Source organism: Micropterus salmoides, unplaced genomic scaffold (assembly GCF_014851395.1).
Source record: "Micropterus salmoides isolate LMB-PRFRI ecotype aquatic unplaced genomic scaffold, ASM1485139v1 Ms_hic_scaffold_1, whole genome shotgun sequence".
NCBI classification, from domain to species: domain Eukaryota; kingdom Metazoa; phylum Chordata; class Actinopteri; order Centrarchiformes; family Centrarchidae; genus Micropterus; species Micropterus salmoides.
Window position 1 is genome coordinate 41,531,494 of NW_024040040.1, and position 23,777 is coordinate 41,555,270.

The 23,777-nt window shown below is 40.4% G+C and overlaps 2 protein-coding genes across 3 annotated transcripts; one reads left to right on the top strand and one right to left on the bottom strand.

Moving 5' to 3' along the window:
* Positions 1-13,385: 13,385 nt before the first annotated feature.
* si:ch211-161h7.8 (thiosulfate sulfurtransferase/rhodanese-like domain-containing protein 3) lies at positions 13,386-15,753 on the bottom strand. 2 transcript variants are annotated; one of them, XM_038728388.1, is made up of 4 exons: positions 15,479-15,753; positions 14,410-14,532; positions 14,166-14,328; positions 13,386-13,794 (listed from the first exon to the last, which is right to left on the bottom strand). In XM_038728388.1, the coding sequence occupies exons 1-4, from the start codon at positions 15,612-15,614 to the stop codon at positions 13,740-13,742; spliced, it is 477 nt and encodes a 158-aa protein (XP_038584316.1). In that variant the 5' UTR covers positions 15,615-15,753; the 3' UTR covers positions 13,386-13,739. The 2 variants fall into 2 exon arrangements, with proteins under 2 accessions (XP_038584316.1, XP_038584324.1); XM_038728396.1 differs by lacking the exon at positions 15,479-15,753 and adding an exon at positions 14,640-14,661.
* A 3,304-nt stretch (positions 15,754-19,057) lies between these two features.
* Positions 19,058-20,622, top strand: LOC119910049 (cystatin-B-like). Its single transcript, XM_038728411.1, has 3 exons — positions 19,058-19,219; positions 19,355-19,456; positions 20,307-20,622. The coding sequence occupies exons 1-3, from the start codon at positions 19,148-19,150 to the stop codon at positions 20,433-20,435; spliced, it is 303 nt and encodes a 100-aa protein (XP_038584339.1). The 5' UTR covers positions 19,058-19,147; the 3' UTR covers positions 20,436-20,622.
* The last annotated feature ends 3,155 nt before the right edge of the window (positions 20,623-23,777 follow it).

Sequence of the window (23,777 nt, forward strand, 5' to 3'; positions counted from 1 at the left end):
GATACAAGGTTGCACAGTACTCCAGTGAGTGCTTTGCATACTTATAGTCCAAGTAGTAATTGAAAATTATTTCCCTCTTCACTCTTTTGTTCACTGGACCTCCTTCTCACATTAACCACCACCTGCTCACTCAATGTCAATGTGCAGGACTCTAACCTCCTGCTTAAAGGTGTGTGTGTGTGAAACGGGATATGGACCCTCAAATGTAGGCACACACATACATATAACTCACACATAAGCTATTGAGGATGTAGTATGAGGGGGTTTTAATCTACATGCACAGTGAAACCAAAATACAATTATCACATTATCACAAGATTAATGATACATTAATTGAGGATCAATCATCAGAGGACAAAAGTGACAGTAGCTGATTGTGTTTTTGTTTTCAAATTTGTTATCGCTGTCAGGGAAAAAAATTAATTTGCGGGAGTCAAAGCTGAATCGTAAAATTCTATTAGACACAGCCTTCCAGAAAGATTGGGCTCAAATAGTCTACAAACGCATAAAAATCAAAGATTTCCCCATTTGATCACCTATCAGAGCACACGCAGACTTAGCAAAGCAGCAGGTAAGACTTTCATTTTCAGGCACAAACGCAGGAACAGAAACAAGAAAACACCATTTCAAAAGGGGGTTTAATGATGCTTTAGTAGCCTATGTCCCCGCAAGGCAGAATAAAGTAAACACACTTACATACCTGTTACTGTTTCCCAGTGAAGAATTCATCAGATGCCATCGAGGAAAAGCAACATCCGTGTAGAGTTAAAAGTTATCCGGTCATCGCATCCAGCCAGCACAGCTAGGCGAGCCGGGGAGCGCTCGGTGCCATTGCGCACAGGCGAGTGTGAATGTGGGAAGCTCACACACCCGCGGCGCGCTCACTTACTTCATTTCTCCCCCAAAGCTCTGCGGCTCTGTGACGGCCGGTGTCACGCGATGAGTTTAGCTTCATTGGACATCATTGTTTTTGTTTTTTTGCAGCCACACCGGAGACGCACGCGTGTAGAAAATGACAATTAATACAACCCCCCCGCCACACTACTACGACTACTACTACTAATAATAATGATAATTTAATCCAGGAATGAATTAGTTTTTTCTTCAATATCTATTTTAAATAATGATAAAAATGATCATATATGTTTTAATTGTGTTTAAATCTGTCCCAAGGCTGTATTCCTCAGCATGACCCTGAACAAGTCTGGGTCGTGCTTTGCTGGAAGTGACATTAGCATAAAAATAGCCTAATGTCGGCCTCATAAAACAGATGAGAGGACCAGTAATACCTACAGAGCGTAAATTAGGTCAGTCTGGGTCTATGCATGAAAAACAAATGTATAGATAGACACACTACTGTGGCTCTGGCACCCTCCGGGTCCCTTTCCAGCCTTCATTCACGCAAAAAAAAAACAACAACCTTAGTGCAAATATAAAAGTCACTAGAGCTTACCTAGAGTGTTTTATATCTCACATGCTCAGCCAATATGCTTTGTTTTCCTATCTTCTACATGGCATTTTAAGATAAGCGTATAAACCCTGCAGGAGCAGCCGCACACCAAACAAATGAGATCTTGACCAAACGAAGTGTACCAAGGGAAGGTGTTGTTTCCCCCCCCCCCCCTCTATCAACCAGTTCCAACTTGTATAGAGTCCAGTTTTATTGTAAAAATTAGATAAACTAAATTAGTCTTTTCTGTAGCCCATTGTTTTTTAATCTCTACATTAAAAAGTCAGTTGGGAGGCAAATGAAGACCACATAGCTCACGTTTCCAGATATGTTTAGGTCTAAATGACAGCATGCACAGTCTCAATTTAGATTTCATTACAAGGGCTCCGATAAAATGCATTTTTAAAAAGAGCAGCAGGAGGTTGATGACCTGTTCGGTGACGTCGCACCAGCTGACAAACAGCCCTGAACAGATCATTTGTCACCCCGAAGTTTGTGTTTAAACTAATGTGAAAGTGTCCAAACGTCCTTGGTGCTCATTGGAAATTTGAATCATCTTTCTTCTCCACAGCAGCACGCTGGTAAATATGTCTTGTGCAGTGCAGAGATGGCGACAATCATAATACACACTGTAGCGCTCATGAATCCATACATTTGACGCTTGACAAAATTGACGGTGCGTGACATCCATAACAAATGCTGACTTTTTGACTTGGGACAATATTCACCTTCCAGTTTTACATTATCTAACATAAATCAATCTACTGGAAATGTGTCGTTTTGATAAATACGTGCAAAGGATGAAAGGTGTTTAGAAGCACCTGGGAGGATTCATTCTGATGTATAAATCCAAAGTGGACCATGACGACCCCTTTCCTCCCTTCTGCAGTGTTGGGAGGTCGTTGGTGTTTGCAAATATCCCCGATGATAGCAGACAGAGTGGAAAAGTGGAGAGAGAACTGCTTTCCCTCTGAATAAGATATATATGTGCCTTGTGCAGGTCGGGCTCTTGACAGCTACTCTCAAAGCTGTTACTCACAGGATCTTACCTGTCTAGACCAATACCAGAGTGAAGATCAAGCCTGAAAGGGCTTGACAAAGGACAGGAGGTGGTAGGAAATCGAAATAAATATTTTCAGAGTTGGTTGAAATGTTGCTGCCCTCTACTGGACCAAAGATCGAACTGCTTTTCTCCCACACTAGCTGTGTCCTTCAGACTACACACTGAGAAAGGGTGACATAACAAAGTATACTCAAAACAGTCTGTATGAAAAAATAAAAATAGAAAACAAAACTCAAAACAAAACAAAGAAAATTAAATCAAACAAACAAACAAAACAAACAAAAACAAAAAAAAGGCTATATGTTATGATCTATTTCTGTAGATTTGAGAAAATTAAAGAGAGCTTTGCAGCACTCCCTTGTTTCCTCACTCATCCCTAAAATCCCTTCTAAATTCCATCCCCGTCCTAATTCATATATCTTGTCACATAAGATGTTTCTCAGAATTCTCAGAATTATATTTACTACACTTCATGATGAATGCTCGACATTTTCAGGAACATTACAAACCTTACATTTATCAGACATACATTTTGCCATTAAATAAAGCGTTGATTTAAACCCAGCTTTTCTAATTAATGATTTGGCCTCTCCTTTTCCAAAGGGAACTTGCATTATTTCATCATCTTTTAATTTCAACGCTGTCTTTGCAATCTCATCTGCTTTCTCATTCCCATCGACACCAACATGAGCAGGGACCCAAACAAATTGCACATCAACTCCAGCTCTTTGTATTCTCAGCATTATTGTACATATTTCAATCAATAGATCATCTCTTACTGTCGTTTTTGAATTCAAACTATACAGGGCTGCAGTGGAGTCTGAACAAATGACAACTCTCTCAGGCCTCACCTCTTCTATCCACTGTAACCCTAAAATAATAGCAACGATTTCTGCTGTATATACAGATAATTTATCATTAATTATTTTACATATAACTACATCAAACTCAGGTATGTATGCTCCTGATCCTATATGTTCAGTCCCTGGATCTTTTGATCCGTCAGAAAATAATAGCATATAATTATAATAATTCCTCTTCACATAATCTTCAACCAAATATCCAATATTATCCACATTACTTTCACTCCATTCTTTCTTCTTCTCTAGAAACTTCAAATCCACATTGGGCAAAGGAAATATCCAGGGAGGAACATTACCCTGTACAGTAGTTGGTCTGTATTCTATGTTATTTAATCCGTATTCTTCTGCTACTGCATTAATATTCCAGCCTAATCCTTTACCTTTTCTTTCCTTTAGCTGTATATTCCCAACAGTCACACACAACCTTTGTTGCAGGTTGTTCCTCTCCAGATCCTTTTAACTTGACCCAATATGCTAAAGACAACTTAGAACGTTTCAAATATAATGGCAATTCTTCAGCTTCTACCAGCAGTGCATCAGTAGGGGTTGTTTTCACTGCACCTAAACTGAGTCTTAGAGCTCTGAACTGTATTCTGTCTGTTTTTTCTAAAATACTCTTGGCTGCTGCTCCATATACCATACATCCATTATCAATGCAAACCTATTAAGGCCCTATAAATATCTAGTAGTGATTGTTTATCTGCTCCCCATTGGTAACCAGAAACTGACCTCATGAGATTCAGTACCTTTTTACATTTTGTTTCAACCTGTTTAACATTTCTCATTAAACCACAATCCTGGATACTGGATATTTTGTCCATACAATTTAAGCTGTGTGTTATTAAAATTTCTCTTTCTGGAAAGAACATATAACATGACTTTATGACTGACATCTTAAATCCCCAATCATATGACCATCTTTCAACTTTTAATATAGCACTCTGTATACTATTAGTCACATGTCTAATGTTTTTCCCTCTTTTCCATATAGCCCCATCATCTGCATAAAGTGATGACCCAATATCTCTATCAACATTTACAAAAATGTCATTTATCATGATGTTAAACAAAATAGGGCTTATAGCGCTCCCTTGAGGAACACCATTTTCAATTTCAAAATCCTCCGACACAGCATCTCCAACTTTAACACTGAAAGTCTAAAACCCAGTCTTCCGCCAATACCCATTTCATGCATTTTTATCAGTAGTCCTTCTCTCCACATTGAATCATAAGCTTTCTCAATATCAAAATATACTATGACCTCTTTCATACTAACCGCCTTTTCTGCCTCATTGCTAACTTTAACTAAAGCGTCTACCGTAGATCTTCCTTTATGAAGTCCACTTTGGCATTTGTTTAGCAGTCCTCTTTGCTCTAAATAATATGACAATCTACAGACAATTATCTTTTCCATCCATTTACACAAGTGCGATGTTAAGGCTATAGGTCTGTAGCTTCCTGCATTAGTTGTGTCTTTACCAGGTTTACCAAAAGGTAGTATCAGAGCACTTTTCCAACTATCAGGCATTGCACCTTCTCTCCATATCTTATTGAACAGTTTTAGTATAATTTCCAAGACTTCTTTTGGTAATTGTCTAAACATAGCATAGCATAGTTGATCTTGTCCTGGAGCTGTATATCCACTTGCCTCTAGGACCATTTTTAACTCATGTAATAAAAAGTCCATGTCAAGTGCCGATTCATCACTATCTTTTTTCTTAGTTACACCACTATTTGTTCTTAAAATATCCTTTTTCCGTTGTTTATGTATTTCATCTAAATGGCTCCCACTATGTACACTTGCAAACCTCTTACCTAGTAGCTCAACTTTCTCCTTATTTGTTATTGCCAGGTGTTCTCCATCTATCAGCACTGGGATTTTAACTGATTTTTCTTTTCCCACTCATCTTTTTGATCATTGCCCAAATGTCACCCAATTTAACTTCTCTACCAATAGAGGAGCAGAATTGCCTCCATGCATTCTTCTTGGATGACTTAATTATTTTCTGTGCCATAGCCCTCTTTCTTTGATAGTCAACCAGGTTATCTTGGCTCAAATGCTTTCTTAAGATTCCGAATGCATGATTTCTGTCTTTTATAGCATTTTTACATTCATCGTTCCACCATGGAACTATTTTCTTTTTCTCATTCACTGTGCTCTTATGGATGCAGGTTGTTGCAGCACTAATAATCATGGAAGTCACTGCTACTGCGCAGCTATTTACATCACCCTCCATCGATATTCTTTCAGATTTCTAAGTACAAAGTTCTCTGAATTTTTCCCAGTTAGCTTTATGAAAACACCATCTCTCTATTACATAACCTTCCTGAACATACATATCACAGTTGATCACTCCCTATGTTGGTATCATTCTTTACATTCCATTCACATAAATTACTCATATTTACCGACACTAAAGTAAGATCTATACAAGGAACATTGTAACATTAACCCTGGTACCTCTTCCATCATTAAGGCAAGAAAGTGATCTCTCCTCGATTAGTTCTTCAACTACTTCTCCATTAGTGTCTGTATGGTCACTGTATGGAGTATTGTGAGCATTAAAGTCTCCACACCATATTTCTCTACTATCAACACTTTCTGAGATCTCATGAAATGTTTGCATTGATAATTTCTTGCACAGAAGGAGGGCAGAGTTCTTGTCAGATGGGGCTTAAGATGGCTGCTGTCATCCAGGCAACCAATCAGGAGGCAGCAATCAGCCCTGCTGGACCAATTCATAGTGCCCACCGGTTCTCCATTACCTGCACACACCTACACACACACACGCACGCACACGCACACCTTAAGGGAGGAGAACAGCTGACAGTGCAGGGTGATAGATGCACAAATTACAAAATATGACACAGGTTGAAAATGCACAGCTGCGTAACGTCAGTGGTGAGATGACGTTCCTCACCAACTTGCTGACAAAGATGGTGCCTGGTCTGTCTAAACAATACTGTATAATTGACTGTGCGTCGTCAAGTAATTCAGAAACATTCTTCCTCTCCTGAAATGTTTGCGCATGTGTGACGGCCCCTGTGTGATCCGGTGAGGCATCACTCTGTGGGAGTGATACCTCACCACTGTTAACCATCTTTGTTTTGTTGAGGTAATTGCTGATCGGGTGCACCTTGGACCTGTGAGCCAGGCGAGATAAAGCTCCACTTGAGCAAACTACTTTCTCTTCTGCCTTCTCTGCAAGCCAGATGTAAACGATGGCCTGATGACCCTGACTGCCACAACTTGTTTTGAGTTATTTATGTTACAGAGACACACCATGCACATTTAAATAGTTATGTTTAGTAGTGATGGGCTGAGGCTTTTCTCAAAAGCAAATCACAATTGCTGTGTCAGGGCACACCTTGAGAGCAACTAGGGGTTAAGTGTCTTGTTCAGGGACACACACCAGTACCTTATCCATTTTCACAATCAACATACTTTATTGACCTACGAGGGTGAATTCTTTGTTGCAGATACTCGCAAGGCCTAAACGGAATAGAAATAAAGTTTTGAGTGAATTTATAGTGAGTAGAGAATATAATAAAGTATACAAATCTAAGAATATAGTAATAAATGTGGATATCTACAGTATTTCACAGTAGCTTATTAACAGATGTGTAAAGATAATTAGCAGGAAAGTTATAGGCCCTAGTGTAATAATAATAATGAGTGCTGGCAGTGATGAGGTGTAATGGATTAAAAATCTGTAACTGAGTAAAGTTGAAGTTGTTTCAAGAATGATAAATGAAAAATGTCTCACATTTGTTGTATGTCAAGAATTTTATTCAGAAATATTCAGCTGTGGCTGAGTCGTTTTTCTTTTCATAATTGACATCCCCAGCCTTGGAAAAGTTTGGTGACATGGAACATTTGTTGCTGGCAAAAAGTATGTTTTGGACTACAGGTGCGGACATACTACAGCAGGTCGCTCCAATAAATCAAAGGATTGTGTGTCCTTGGAACAAATCTGTCAAACGAGTTAGAGGCTGATGTGTGGTTTGTTCCAAACACTGTGAATCAAGCGTAGAAGCAGCAGGTGTGCCACCTGTCGAAACAGGGGTGAAACGCACCAAAGCCTTGCTTCACTTTCGTCACGTGAGATTGACGTTTTGAACCATGCTTTGAAGCAGTGTATCGAAACGTCTGTGTTTCAGTATCTCAACACAGCGTCGACACGTCAGTATCGAGGGTCCCATCCCTAATGTTGAGTTCACTCTTTTGTTAAATAAATCACTTTTGATCATTTATGCTGCCTCGTTCCCTCTTTTGTAATGACCCTTGAGCCAGGTTGTGACAAAATGGGGGCTCTTGACAGTCTTAGTATTTGGGCAATTTGATAAGATAGGGGATCAGTGCAGCCATAGTATTGTTGTAGAAATGTTTTGGCTTGAGAAAATGTGAGCTCATTCATCTTGGTAAGGTAACAACAAACAATCAAATGTGTGTGATATGTAGGCCTATGTATTGTGGTCCAGTTTGTTGGGAGTGTGGCAGCCCGTTGGAATGGTAAGAAGCTTGTCTTAGTTTGGTAATTGTTTGTTCGCTTGTTTTGTTCATTTGGGGTAGCGCTGTGGTGATATACAGTAGGTTGGCTGGTTAAGCAGGGTAAGTGAAGTCTTGTTTACTGGCATTTGAAATAAATTTGTATGTGTCTTGCTCTTTTACAAATTAGTTGTTGTTGCAACAGGTTATCCAGGTGACTGTTGTGGCTCCTTGTGTGCGTATTGCTAATAGAAGTGGTTGGAGTTTTCTCTTGTAGGCTGTAGCGACGGTCCACTTTTGGGCTTGTTGAGCTGATCCTTGGTAGTGTTGTGGCGAATGTGGGTGAAACTTTTAGCTTGGGAGCATGTACGTGGTTTTGGGAGGGTTGCTAGTGTCCTAATTGCTCTTCCAAGCCAGCGGTCATTAGTGCATAAATACCCACCACAAGTAGCTGCATGAAGACTAGGGATGAGTTAGTTAGCTGGGTTGATCTAGATGGCGGGGAAACTCCATACCAGGTGAGGTTTAGTCCTCTTAATGCGCATGAGGAAGCTGCACTACCTTGCTGGGTCTGTTGCTGTGGTTTTGATGTGCCAGTGTAGTTTATTGTAATGGCAGATTGTAATGTGTTTATTGCAGCTCTGTCTGAAGAAGCATTGGAGCGTTGTGCTAAGGAGCAGCTACTAAAGATTGCGGCGCACTTCTCGGTAGTGATAGGTGACAAATGCCTTAAAGAGAACATAAAGGTGGCTTTGAAGTCGGAGTTGAGAGAGAAAGGTGTGTTTCCCGCTGGTGCACTTATTCAGACTCTGGGCTTAATGTTTGAACAACAAAAGGAACTGTTGTTGATTCAGCTTGAGCATGACAAATTTAAACATGAGTTGCAAATTAAAAAGCAGATTGAGGTGGAGAGGATTCGGCAAGAAGCAGAGCAGGCCAAATTAGATCTGGAAGGGCACCGCTTAACTTTGGCAAATGACAGTAAGGGGTTAAGTGGAGATCAAAGCAGGCAGTTGTCTGGAGCTGTGGGTTCCTTTGATATTAATAGTTTAAGACTACTGCCACAGTTTAACAAGAAGAACCCTGATACTTTTTTGTATTATTTGAGCGTGTTGCTAAGGCTAGAGTTTGGCCTGATGCAGATTGTGCATTGATGCGTTGTCATGTGCCCCTCTGCTCTTGATGCATCAAAAACATGCTTCCTGGCCACATTGCAGCGTGTGTTAGTGAGAGAAAGTGTGTCACGGCGGCAGATGCGGCTGCGTCAGCAGATGAGTACTTGTTGCTTCATAAAGGGAGTTTTAGAGAGTGTGCTACAATGCATGAGTGTTCTTAGAGAGCTGATGCACCAAAGTCAAAAGCAGTATCGTGAGGTAATGTTGACAACACTAACTGTAACTACTGTCATGGAAAGGGTCACTGGAAGGCTGATTGTCCACTTCTGCATTTTAGAAACAAACCTGTAATATCAAAGGTTAAGCCTGTGGCAGCAGCTGCGCTGGTTGTTACAGACTGTGTATCTGAGTTGCTTACAACAGAGCTTGAACCAGATGTCTTGGCAGCTTATGCTCCTTTTATTAGAGATGGGTTTGTGTCACTGGTAGGAAGTGAGGCTAAGGTTCCAGTAAAAATTCTGAGGGACACAGGGGCCTTTGACTCTGATATTGTGCGATCTGTGTTGCCGCTGTCAGAAGAAACGGATACAGGTAACTGTATACTAAGCTGTGGAATGGGTTTAAATGTTTTGCCCATACGTTACATAAGTTGGTCCTGGGCTGTGAGCTGGTAAAGGGAGCGGCAGCTGTAGGTGTGTGTCCAGCGTTTCCCATTGAGGGGATTCATTTCATTTTGGGTAATGGGCTGGCTGGTAGCCGTGTTTGGGCAGATTCTCCTCCCTTGCCAGTTGTTACATCTTGTCCAGTTAAGTCTGTTGACCATCTCGCCGCTAACTTACCTGGAGTTTTCTCAGCCTGTGTCAGTACACGAGATATGAGTAAAGATGAATCTGAGGGGAAATCTGATGGGAGTGAAGTTGATTTTATGGCTCCATCACTGTCTGACTTTCCGCTATCTGCGTCAAAAACTGTGATGTGTCAAAATACTCGGTATCCTGCTGCGTATCCGTTGAGGGCCATTACCACTAAAGCAGTAGTGAAAGCTCTAAGTCAGTTTATTTCGGTCTTTGGCATTCCGAAGGTCATCCAGAGCGATCAGGGGTCTAATTTCTCTTCACACATGTTTGGTCAAGTCTTGAAGTTGTTGCGTGTCCGTCATAACCAGTCATCAGCCTATCATGCACAGTCAGGGGGCATTGGAAAGATCTCTCCTGCGTGCATACTATGTGGAGTTGGATAGAGACTGGGAGGAGGGTCTTCCTTGGCTTATGTTGGCTGCAAGAGAAGCTGTACAGAGAAGTATGGGTTTTAGTCCTGATGACTTGGTTTTTGGACACAAAGTGCGTGGACCCTTGGCTGTTTTAAAGGATGGCCTGGTGGAGGTGGAACCACCTAGAAATTTGGTTGATTTTGTCAATGGCTTTAGGCATCGTCTGTTTGTAGCAGGTGAAATGGCGAGGGAGAAATTGCAGGTGTCACAGAGTAAGATGCGTGCGGGACATCAAGAGTTTAGTCCGGGAGATCAAGTGCTTGCCCTGATGCCTTTTGTGAGCTCGCCGTTTCAGGCTAAATATGCTGGTCCCTATAGAGTTGTTGAGAGGAGGTCTGACCTGAATTACATAATTGCAACACCAGGACGGGAAAAATTCAACACAGTTATGTCATGTCAACCTTCTCAAGACATATTATAAACGTGAGGCTGAGGTAAGGCAGACAGTGAGACAAGGTGCATCCTGTCCTGCTTGTGAGTTCGGTTTCAGAATCACAGGAGGCAGATGGAGTGCCAGAACCAGATGACAGTTTGTTGTATGGTTTTCAAAAAAAATTCTGAGACACTTTGAAACCTTGATAGTCTGTTGTTGCATTTGACTGAGTCTAAGCGTGGTGAGTTGTCTGATCTGATACAGAAATATCCGTGTCTGTTTGGCGATGTTCCTACATGCACAAATTGGATCGAACATGATGTTGATATCGGAGATGCACAACCAATTAAACATTGCTTTTTACCGCATGTCTCCGGAGAAACATCTGGACTCTGAAGTTGCTTACATGATGGAAAATAATATTGCTGTCCCTTCATCTTGTAGTTGGTCCTCTCCGTGTATTTTGGTCCTGAAGGCTGATAAATCGACTATATTTTATACAATCTTCAGAAAGGTAAACTCAGTCACTAAACCAGATTCCTTTCCACTTCCGCGTATGGACGACTGTATAGATCAGGTTGGTTCTGCCAAATTTGTTAGCAAGACTTGCTTAAGGGTTATTGGCAGGTTCCGTTGTCTGCACGTGCTCAGGAGGTGTCAGCATTTGTTACCCCATCTGGACTCTCTTATAGAGTCATGCCTTTTGATTTGAGGAACGCTACAGGGACATTCCAATGACTTATGAATCGTGTGGTCAGGTCTGGAAAGTTGTTCTGTTTACCTAGATGATCTGGTTATTTATAGTGACACATGGCACGCTCATCTTAAATGCATTCGAGCTTTGTTTGACAGGTTGTCTGAGGCACATCTGACTATAAATTTGGCCAAATGTGAGTTTGCGAGGGCAACAGTTACGTATTTGGGACGTGTAGTGGGGCAGGGCTGTGTAGCTCCAGTCCAGGCCAAAGTTAGGTCAGTAGAACATTTTCCTGTGCCTACAACTAAAGTTGCAACATTTTTGGGTCTAGTCGGATACTATAGGAGTTTCTGTAAAAACTTCTCTACAGTTGTTTTTCCTCTGAGTTGCTGGAAGCTAAGGCAAAGTTTGTGTGGTCTAATGAGTGTCAGCAAGCCTTTGAGAACATCAAGTTTCTGTTGTGTTTGTCTCCTGTGTTGATAGCGCCACAGTTTGATAAAACATTCATGCTCCAAGTAGATGCAAGTCAGGTTGGTGCAGGTGCTGTTTTGTTGCAGGAGGACATTCGGGGAATGGCGAGACCAGTTAGCTTCTTTTCTAAAAAATTCTGAATGAATTATTCAGTGATAGAGAAAGAAGCGCTGGCACTTGTTTGGGCTTTGCAGCATTTCGAGGTTTACATTGGAGGGGGGAACTTGTTGTGCACACAGATCACAATCCGCTGACGTTTTTACAGTCACTTAAATGTCGAAATCAGAGGCTCATGAGGTGGTCGTTGTGTTTGCAAACCTACACATTAGAGATTACACATATTAAAGGAGTGGATAACGTAATAGCAGACGCGTTGTCACGTGCCCCTCTGCTCTAAGATATTGACCTGTTTTTTCTCCTATGCCTGTTTTCTTAATTTGCTTCCCAGGTACCGGGGTTTGCTGAAGATGGAATGGGGGGGGGAGTGGTAGTCCAAGCACAAGTTGAAGGTCAACTGCACATTTCTGCTGTGTGTATATATTTTGCCAATTTTGTAACATTTAATGATCTGGATTATGTTAGGTTATGTTAGTTGTGGTTTGTTTTGCCAGCAGCTCCTCTGGGCCACCGACTTTATGGTGGTGAGGTATCACTCTGTGGGAGTGATACCTCACCACTGTTAACCATCTTTGTTTTGTTGAGGTGATTGCTGATCGGGGCACCTTGGACCTGTGAGCCAGGGGAGATAAAGCTCCACTTGGGCAAACTACTTTCTCTTCGTCCTTCTTCTGTAAACCATGGCCTGACCACCGCGACTGCCACATTTGTTTTGAGTTATTTATGTTACAGAGACACACCTTGCACATTTAAATAGTTATGTTTAGTTCACTCTCTTGTTAAATAAATCACTTTTGATCCTTTATGCTGCCTCGTTCCCTCTTTTGTTATGACCCTTGAGCCAGGTTTTGACACATCACAAGCCTCTATGGGCAACTTCTAACCACTTGAGAGACCTCGAGCTGTCTTAAATAACTGGGAGAGTAAGAGTGATTCTTAGCTTTAAAAAAATTGATAACTTGCTTTTATTCTTAAATTTTAAAGTAGGAGTAAATTTCATGAATTCTCAGCACTTGAGACCAAAATGGCACTTGATAAATGATGGTTAATTATGGTTATGGTCAACACTTGATGCCAAACAGTGGATCACTTCACAAATCTGAGGTAGAACATTCAAAACAATTGTGATAAAATATTTAACAAATATGCATGAGTAAAATTAAAGGCTTTTTTCAGTCCTTTTTCCTTTAACAAAACATCTTGATAAAAAATTAAGTCCTTTGTGTCTGATTCGAGTGAATACATACATTTATTGAATATTTATTGAACATTTGTTGTTGTTGAAAAAAAATTTCTGAGATAATTGTTTTATTGTCCAGCCCTACAGCTCATCAAAAGTAATTTCTCACTCTCTATTTTTCACTATTCTGTTTTGCTTTGTCAAATCAGTGAACTAGACTAGAGCTGACCCCTCCAAAATGGCGTGTAGTTCAGAATTGGGACAAAGTTCAGGCCTACAAAGATGTACAGAGACATGTTAAAATTTCTGAATACCGGTATTTTATTAAAAAGCATTAATCAATTTGTCATGAATCATATGTCTTCTCACAGAATAAAAAGGATACACCGCATGTGCAAAACCTTAATGGCAGTGTTGACTCAGTAGTGAAAGCATGGCAAGTTATTGCCTATAAAGTAATAATTAATATGAATACATCAGTGAGGAACAGTCAGTGTGAATTCAAATTGTAACTTATTTAACAGTCAACATGATATAAAAGTGTTGCTCAACAGTAATAAATGTGTCATTTCTCATTTACATTCAGTGTTGTATTAGCTATATTTTTAATAAAGATATGGAATCAGAGTGCAGAGCTCAGCCCGGATTCATTCATTTTCCTTCTTGTTCTGCCCATTCACTGTATCCTCCTTTGTAATGCCTCGCCCTGAGAAGAAGGAGCATAAAGACAAGACCTTATTGCTGCTGTTTGTCTTTCTTCTAAAAGGTCATCCAGCGTTCAACAAAACAAAGCAGCATGCGAGAACAGTATACTCTAGTCTCAGCACGGATTAATAATTAAATAACACAGAAAAATAGTGCTGGATAGCTCCATACAGCCCATTATGTATTTTAGCAGTGTCCACAGTACCTGATTTCATTAATATTTGATGCAGTTGGTCTGGAATTATATTCAGAAATGTATTTATTTGCTGTCTTCCCACTTTGAAAGCTGACCGTGACCTTTAATGGGTTGTGCAATAGCTGGGCTACTGGATTGATATGTTTCATGTGTGTAAGGCGCTCCTGTTGTTTTACCTGTTAAATCCCAGCTGGCAGGCGATGTCCAGGGCTTTGGAGCTCCTGTAGCCACTTTTGCAGTGAAACACAATATTGTCGTCATCTTTCCTAGGAGCCTTCACTTTAAATTTCTGCTGAAAATGCACCGGGGACAGCTTCAGAGACTCCTCCAGGTTGTCCACTGATATACACACACAAACAATAAGAAAGTAAGAACCCACAGGAAGCCCATCCCCACTTTGTACATGTATTTAACACTTACGTGGGATGTTCACAGCATCTGGGATGCGTCCGGCCTGGTATTCATCAGGATTTCTCACATCAAATAGCTGAATGTCACGGTTGGACAGCATGGTCTTCAGCTGTGAGTAGGTCACCACTGAAGCTGAAACATAAAAGATTACAAACCCTTTAGTATGAAGGTTAAATTCACCCTTTGTGAAACTGGACCCTTTCCCCCCCACTGAAGCCTGTTAAAACTTATAAACTCACCATCCATGGTTTCAATAGTAACCTGTGTTACTTTAGCGTGTCAGTGTTGCTGCGGCTGTGAGGGTAAACTAGAGCTTTCCCTACTGACAGACAATTGTTGTCCATTTGAAACAAAAATGCCGGAGTCAACCAAACCCTCCGTTTCAAACAATCACATGTTGTGGGACATTCAGTTTGACAATGCTGGCAGCTAGCCAGCAGATATTTCACTTAAGTAAAGGTCTGGCATTTAAAGTGTTACCTAAGTAAAAGTACACATGTATATATATATACGTAAAAGTAAAAGTACTCGTTCTGCAGAATGGCTCATAATAATGTAGATTAGATAAATGGGTTGTGAATTAATGTGCTCATCACTCTAATGCTGCAGCTGGCAAAGGTGGGGCTAATTCTAACTACTTAGGATCAATAAAGTCTCATCTTAAACTGTTTAACAGGCTACATCATGCTTTATTTGTTGATTATATTTTATATTGTTAATCTCAATCCACAAAGTAGGAGGAGTAAACAGTATCTATCAATTAGCCTCTGAATTGCTGGAGAACATAAAAAAATCCTCAAGTAAATGAGTAGGCTACCTCAAAATTGTACCTTCGTAGGCTGCATTACTTGAGTAAATTTATTTTCCACTACTGGCTCTAATAATGTCATTAACGATAAATAGGTTTATGGCTACATTACATTTTTACAGTAGCAACAAATAGCGCTTTTAAAACGAGATTTCACAACTAGACCTATACCATTGTGAAACACAGCTGATTGAAATTCACTATGCAGACGCAGGCCGAAAGCACACAAGGTGATTCTTTGTTGGACAGAGACCAGCAAATATGTTTTACCGCTGTCCGGTGCTCCTCCGCATTGTGGACTCGAGGTTGTAAAAGCCCGAAACGCTGAACCTAAGGTCGGGTAAGACCTGCGGTTCACTTCTGCGACAGCCTGGCAGAAACTTCGTGACAGCACATAGGACAGCATTGTGTAGAGTTGAGCCGTGAAGTGAACTCTTGCCCCGCTGATCTCAATCACACAGGCCGGTGTTCCTCCTCTTCTTCTTAAGAAACGTCCTACTCAACGCTGCATTTGTTGCCATCCTCAGGTTGGAAAAGTTATAGCCAAGGTCTTCTTGTAATTTCTGAATTAACACATTTATTTATCTATTTATCCTAAATTCTTAAATACAGTATCATATGCTTTTCCTTTCCAGCCTCAGTGCAATCATCATTCAGGACTGGCATTGTTGGTTTGATAACTTTTCCAGACATTTTATGGATTCTGGATATGGAGTAGGCTATGCTCACCTTTTTCGGCAATCCTTAATCACACATCCTGCTTCATGGAAATACACATCAGGCTAATTAGAGCAATGTTGTAGGTCAGTGCTTGCAGGAGTTAGCTGTTGAATTCTCTTCAAACTTTGAGTATTTAGAAAGAAATCTTTGCCTTTTCATTTGATGGCAGCCTGAGACTTGCTGGCCATGTCTTCATGAGTTTTGTTTCAGAGCTTAAAGCCAGTTAAAGGCTGGTCCACGATCTCAGTGGATCTGTGCATTTCAGCTTCTATCAGCTGGACAAACTTCACAAAACACCCAGAAGGCCTCAGCTTGTACAGTTTTGTCCATGTAAATTTTCTAATTCAGTCTATCATTAAAACGAATCCCACAGACATTTCAATGATTTAACTCTTTCCAGCCTTAGGCTGCTCAGACCTCATGTACACATCATTTTATCTACAGAGTTATTCTAATCCCATGTTTCTGCTTTAACATATTCACAAACCAAAACTGTGCTTTTAGAATAAGGGCATTATTTATACACACTATTACTTTAAGAGTATGGATAATAATAAGTCAACCTTTCTCTTTTAAAAAAAGACAGTGTTGGTTATATTCACTTGTTGTGCAAGTGTGCAGTTTCCCACAACTTTCTCCTGCGGAGTTTCTTAAGGGAGTGCCTCTTGCTTCGACTTTGTTCTTTGTAAACCACCCACAGATGTAGGAGTATTGCATATTAACTTAAATCTCTCTGTGTGTCTGTGTGTGTCGACTGGGTGGGAATGGAATTATTGCCTTTACTTTTATAGTGTGAAGCACTTTGTGTTACATGGCTGTTGTATGAAAAGTGATATACAAATGATGATCGATTGATTGATTGATGTGACGAGAAGTCATGAGTTGGCATTGGTCGGCTAAAGGTTGGAAATCAGTGCAGGCAATTTGATTCAATTTCACTTTTCAACCAGATTACCAATCTCTGCTCCCGGCAGAATTTACTTTAGTAAAAACTGATTCTGAATCCAGAGAATAAATTTTCTGTCTGTCTTGAGATTCTTTATTGGCGTCAGCAGGAACAAATTCTACACAAAAGCCCAAAGACAATGTTTTAAAACTATAGGTCAGCTGAATATAGAAATGAAGATTTTTAAATTATATTTTTACACTGATCCTGGTTCAGCATTTGGTCGGCCACAGGAATATCTTACTGAGCCTGGATTTCTCACACTTGTCCAGCAGATGCCCTCATTGGGTTGGTCAGGGTGTGGTGTATAACATATGTGCATCTGGCCATTACGTGCATCCGGCCATTACAGTTTAACATAATGCTCTGCAGCTGGTGAGAGGGACAGTGAACCCTTATGGGGAAGTAATGATTGATGGGTGTGCAAAGAGTGAACCCTACTATGAAATTTGACCTCTGACCCAGTGGTAGGGGGAGTAGAGGTTAGTGTGTATGAAGGGACTGTGCCCTTATATGGTATTTAGCAGAGACCTAAACATGTCCTATATAAGCTGTGTTCGATGTACAGAGAGACAGAGTGGTCATCGGGCTGGGTCACTCTCCAAGCTGCTGCAGAGCTTGTAATTGATGCTGAATTCTTTGATGTAATAAACTTTTATAATCAAGAACAGTGTCAAGCGGATTTCTTCTTAACACATCATCGCAGCATTATCGTTGGGACACCACAAGGGCATCAGCCTTTCTGTGTGCTTGAAGCTGAAGTGGATGTGTGTTCATCAGTGGACAGGACTTCCCTGACAGTGCACATGCTATTAATCATAATTTGCTCCCTACATGATGGTGATCCAAGTTGTACTAAAAAAAGACTGAAGTCAGGGATACATTCAAGCCAGTCATGTTATTGCACACCAAACTTGAAAAAACTTTTACTCGTAGACCTTGTTGACCATGTCAGAAACACGTCAGAATCACCAAATATCAAAGAGCAATTTGTTCAAGAAAACCAAAGGAAAGGAAACCTTTCAAATTTCAGACCAATCTGAAGGACATTCTACTTAGTCTAGCCAAATAAAACTCCGATGGCTCCAAACATTCACAATGCAGACTTCAGAAAATCAATTATCATTATTGACGTTCCTAAATAGCAATTTGCCGTAAAATCATTATGTCTTGTAGTTTTCACTTTAGCTGTGTGTGTGTGTGTGTGTGTGTGTGTGTGTGTGTGTGTGTGTGTGTGTGTGTGTGGAGTAGACAGGGCCCCACAAAGATGAATGAGCTGTGTGGTGTCCGAACAATAATACTGCGATGATGTGTTGAGAAGAAACCCACTTGACACTGTTCTTGATCATAAAAGTTTATTAAATCAAAGAGTTGAGCATCAATTACAAGCTCTGCAGCAGCTTGGAGAGTGACCCAGCCCGACGGCCACTCTGTCTCTCTGTACGTCAAACACAGCTTATATAGGATATGTTTAGGTATCTGTTAGCTACCATAGAAGGGTTTGTGTCTGAGTCTGCAAAAAAGCTCAAACCCATGGATGGGTACAGTACTATTCTGAGGTAACAAAACAAGGGGTTAGAGGTCAAATTCTATAGAAGGGTTCAGTCCCTACATAACCACCAATCACTGCTCTCCGCAGTGCGCTTTAGGATACTCAATCATTTACTATGGCCCATTGAGTGATTTATAACCTGTTCAAGTTGTGTGTTTTGAAAGTGGATTTGAAATCTTATCATCCTAAAAACTTAATCAGTCACGTTCACAAACCTCTTCAGTGAACGTGTGCAAGTTTCATTTTACAAACCATAACTGGACGTCGGTTTAAACCCTTGTGTAATAAAGCTTTTTTTTTTACTTTTGGCGTATCTGTTTCCTTCCGTCACTTCCCAGCAGACTGATGAACACGACAGTCAGCTGACACATCCACACACAGCCACGCCTCGGACTAACCCACGTTGTCTGTAAAGAGGGGGGAAAAATTAGTTCAGGACAATTAAATGTTTTAAACCTTCATTTCCTACACTTTAAATGGTGTACGTTAGACATAAGTAATTAGTCTATAAGGCTATTTACAACTCAGAGACTGTGTTTTTTGTTTTTATTGGTTTGTGACATCGTTTAAAAAAAAAAAACCCTTCGCCGATGGTATAATCGTATGACGATCGCAAACACAGAGGAATGACTCCCTGACTCAAATTGAACGTCTCACTGTTACAAACTCAGTCGCTTACTTTTCTGATCTGCTTATTTTTTCTCCACTAAAACCTGTCACAATGCCGATGAAGTGTGGAGGGACCTCCCCGCCAGCTGAGGCGGATGAAAAAATCCAGAAGATCTGCGACATCGTAAGTACAAAAAAAAAGAAGTAAAATTAGGCTATGGCCTGCACTATGACTTTCTTCTCTCAAAACGTTACTCACACACAGCAAACGGAGCCTGTGTTTCATTTTATATGTTGCTTTCGCCTCGTTGGTCCTCAGGTGAAGCCTCATGCGGAGCAGAAAGCAGGGAAGACCTATGATGTTTTCACAGCCAAGAGCTACTCGACGCAGGTAGTGTCGGGGAGGAACTACTTCATTAAGGTAATTATTGTTTTCAAGGCAAAGGGCACAATAAGGTAGTCTACTGTGGCCCCGAGGTCCTGGCAGATGATTTGTTTATCTTATGCGTAGACTGTGCTATCTTTCAGGACTTTTGTGGGACTTTTAAATTTTCTGGAAGCAAGGAAATGCATGTCCCTCTATCCACTGTAAATAACCATATTTTTATTATATTCAGACCAAATGTAGCCTACATAGTAGGCTATTGGAGAAAATGAAAAGCAAAAGCTGACATTTTAAAACCATTATGCTTTAGTGGATCCTGGCCCTCTGACCTTAACAAATCCAGCTCTAAAACACAAATAAGAAACTCCATTTAGTCCATTCAATGCAACCAGCAGCAGCCGATCACATTTTAATAGCCTACCAGGTGTGAATGGGGTGTCTGAGAAGACTGATGCAGAGGGGACCGTCCAGCTGCACTGTGGTGCTTAAGGTGTTGCATGAGGTCAAAGAGGTTTAGGTGTGGGAGATAGGTTTAGTAGTTTGAAAAGGAAAAAAAAACGTACAAATTTCTTGAGTCGCCACCCAACCCTTAATTAGAGTCTGAGTCTCAAGAGTTGGTGGAGACCAGAGAAGGAGCTAAAAGAGAGTGGATATTGAATACTGATTATTTTAGCACACTCTTAAGATTGTCATAAAAATTGCAGGTGACTCAAAATAAATGCTAATGTTGCCCTGTATCTGCTGGATGTGTAATTAAGAGTCTGCTAACAAGTTTTGCCCTCTTAACCTAGAAGAAGATATGTGTTGTGTTTTACAGCTGCTTCCTCCAACTGGCCAAAACACTCTGTGAATGCAGGTGCTTAACTTTACTTTTACTTCCTTGCAGGTTCACGTGGGAGGAGATGATCACGTGCACCTCCGTGTTTATGAAAAACTCCCATGTAATGGAGGAGAGATTGCGCTGAGTGATATGCAACAATCCAAGAGCCACCACGACCCTATTGAGTACTTCTAATGGGATCCCAAATGAAACATCAGTGCCACCAGGCTGCAGTGTCATTGTAGTCTGTTTATTATCAGATTATCCCGCTCCTCTATATAAAACAGTTTATGCAGTTCATGATGTTAGGAGTAGGTCAAAATATATAAAATAACAGTTTTGTACAACATGAATGAATAAATGGACCAGACTTGTAATTCTGTTACGTGTTTCTTTTCTTTCTGTGGTATCTTATTTGTAAAATAGCGGAAGCCTCATTTCTGGTAATGAAGAAGGGGCAGGGCAGTCAGATAAGTTGGATTTATCTTGCTGATACGGTGATTAATGATATTTTCAGGGTGTTGGGTCATAAAATTTTACAAAAGGTAGTGTAGCACAGTTGTGTCTCTGAATTGACAGTGGAGTTCTGTGACCTGTGCAACAATAACAATAATAAACATTGAACATACACTACAAGAGAGACACATTTAGAGATTTCTTGCTTGTTCATTGCCAATACAGTCAACATCTTAAAATAAGAATAATGTATATTCCTAAAAATAATAAAGGTAAATTTAATTGGTTGCATTATAACCAGTTTTAAGGTGCCGGGCTTCAATTGCCACGGTGATTATACTTTCAACTGTATCTTCAACACAGTCATTTTTGCCCGGGCACTGAGCCTGATCCTTTAAGACATTTACATGAGTCACACACAGAATATACGTACCACCATTATGTTCGAACAAAATCACTTTGTGTAAACTAAACATACCTTTATGAGTCACACCGGCCATACTGAAGGTGAATTGTGAACTTAGTGACTGATCAGTGAACAATAGCTGCTGGATTCTTATAGTATCAATCTAGAAGAAGAAGAAAAAAAAGAAACTACAGCAACGGAAACATTTTATTTGACCCTCTTTAAAAATATGTCCTGAAGTTTCAATTAACAAGGTAATTACTGATGCATTTAACACTAATTTAATTACTTTTTATCAAGCCATAGATTTATTCTATTTGTTTTAAGGGTACATCTGTTAACCTCTTTAATTAATCACTGTTCAAGTCTGTTATTATTCTGATACACAGCCCAGGCTACACATGTACATCACATTATCACATTTATATTCTGCCCTCAAGTGCTCTTTAAAACTACACTGTCTCTATGACTTTGTGCCTCTTATTTCGTGATGCTTCTTTCAACTTTTCTAGCAGAGCAATGAAAACATTCCTCGTTAGAAACATTTTTTAAAAAATCAACTCAATCATAATAATCTAGTTAGAAATGCTGAAACGGTTGACTGTACAAACCACATCACACTGCAGCTGTGCTGAGCCACACCAGATTGTGTCAGCAGTTTTTGTGGATGCCTGGAATTTCACATCAGTCAATCCCTGTTTGCTTCATCTTGTGACTACAGTTCCTCTTTGTTGAGCACACGCTGCATGATGTTGTTCCTATTACTAGACGAATAATAAAGAAGTAATAACGTGTTGTTATGAAAAGCCCTGTGAGATAACTGTTGTTGTGATTTGGCGCTATATAAATAAAGTTGAATTGAATTGAATTGAATTTGGCCATCAAGTTCTTGATATTATCTGTTTTTAGCCCTCTGAAATATTTACATGCATATGGATTAAAGTGGCCACCTTGGATTATTACCCCAATGGAAAGCATTGAATTCATTAAAAGCAGGGAAAGCTGGAATAAGTTAAATTTGATATTGATCAACGTTTCTTAACTGAACTGAAGGCTTGTGTGGCTGTAAACAAAAATGTTCAGAATCACAGCACTCCACCCTCAAGGTGAAAGCCACAACTATGCCATGCTATTTGTTTTAAGGTGGGGCTGCACAGAAAAATGCAGATTTAAATCTCAAAAGCTCAGAAGAAGTTTCTGTTGGAATCTGCAATGTACAAAGTTCAAATAGTTTAAACGGCAAAAAGTCACGAGTTAGACGTTGAGTTTTTAACTGATAATGTTTCCACAGACTATCTGTGGTTTGGCTTTCAGTTTTCCAAACCTTGTGACAGTTTACAGTGTACACATATACAGGTGCTGGTCATATAATTAGAATATCATCAAAAAGTTGATTTATTTCAGTAATTCCATTCAAAAAGTGAAACTTGGATATTATATTCATTCATTACACACAGACGGATATATTTCAAATGTTTATTTCATTTAATTGTGATGATTAAAACGGACGACTAATGAAAATCCCAAATTCAGTATCTCCGAAAATTAAAATATTACTTAAGACCAATACAAAAAAAGGATTTTTAGAAATGTTGGCCAACTGAAAAGTATGAACATGAAAAGTATGAGCATGTACAGCACTCAATACTTAGTTGGGGCTCCTTTTGCCTGAATTACTGCAGCAATGCGGCGTGGCATGGAGTCGATCAGTCTGTGGCACTGCTCAGGTGTTATGAGAGCCCAGGTTGCTCTGATAGTGGCCTTCAGCTCTTCTGCATTGTTGGGTCTGGCGTATCGCATCTTCCTCTTCACAATACCCCATAGATTTTCTATAGGGTTAAGGTCAGGCGAGTTTGCTGGCCAAGAATAGGGATACCATGGTCCTTAAACCAGGTACTGGTAGCTTTGGCACTGTGTGCAGGTGCCAAGTCCTGTTGGAAAATGAAATCTGCATCTCCATAAAGTTGGTCAACAGCAGGAAGCATGAAGTGCTCTAAAACTTCCTGGTAGACGGCTGCGTTGACATTGGACCTCAGAAAACACAGTGGACCAACACCAGCAGATGACATGGCACCCCAAACCATCACTGACTGTGGAAACTTTCCACTGGACTTCATGCAACGTGGATTCTGTGCCTCTCCTCTCTTCCTCCAGACTCTGGGACCTTGATTTCCAAAGGAAATGCAAAATTTACTTTCATCAGAGAACATAACTTTGGACCACTCAGCAGCAGTCTTAAGCCTTTAACCTTTTTGTCTTTAGCCCAGGCGAGACGCTTCTGACGCTGTGTCTTGTTCAAGAGTGGCTTGACACAAGGAATGCGCAGCTGAAACCCATGTCTTGCATACGTCTGTGCGTGGTGGTTCTTGAAGCACTGACTCCAGCTGCAGTCCACTCTTTGTGAATCTCCCACATATTTTTGAATGGGTTTTGTTTCACAATCCTCTCCAGGGTGCGGTTATCCCTATTGCTTGTACACTTTTTTCTACCACATCTTTTCCTTCCCTTCGCCTCTCTATTAATGTGCTTGGACAGCTCTGTGAACAGCCAGCCTCTTTAGCAATGACCTTTTGTGTTTTGCCCTCCTTGTGCAAGGTGTCAATGGTCGTTTTATGGACAGCTGTCAAGTCAGCAGTCTTCCCCATGATTGTGTAGCCAACAGAACTAGACTGAGA

Bases quoted from the DNA above. Each gene is read 5' to 3' on its own strand.
- si:ch211-161h7.8 (XM_038728388.1), bottom strand. From the start codon at position 15,614: ATGCTGTCCTATGTGCTGTCACGAAGTTTCTGCCAGGCTGTCGCAGAA. The intron at 14,533-15,478 runs GTAAAACATATT...TTTATGTTTCAG, and splicing joins CGGAGGAGCACCGGACAGCG to CTTCAGTGGTGACCTACTCA. The intron at 13,795-14,165 runs GTAAAACAACAG...CCTTCTTCTCAG, and splicing joins TGCCAGCTGGGATTTAACAG to GGCGAGGCATTACAAAGGAG.
- LOC119910049 (XM_038728411.1), top strand. From the start codon at position 19,148: ATGCCGATGAAGTGTGGAGGGACCTCCCCGCCAGCTGAGGCGGATGAA. The intron at 19,220-19,354 runs GTAAGTACAAAA...GTTGGTCCTCAG, and splicing joins TCCAGAAGATCTGCGACATC to GTGAAGCCTCATGCGGAGCA. The intron at 19,457-20,306 runs GTAATTATTGTT...ACTTCCTTGCAG, and splicing joins GGAGGAACTACTTCATTAAG to GTTCACGTGGGAGGAGATGA.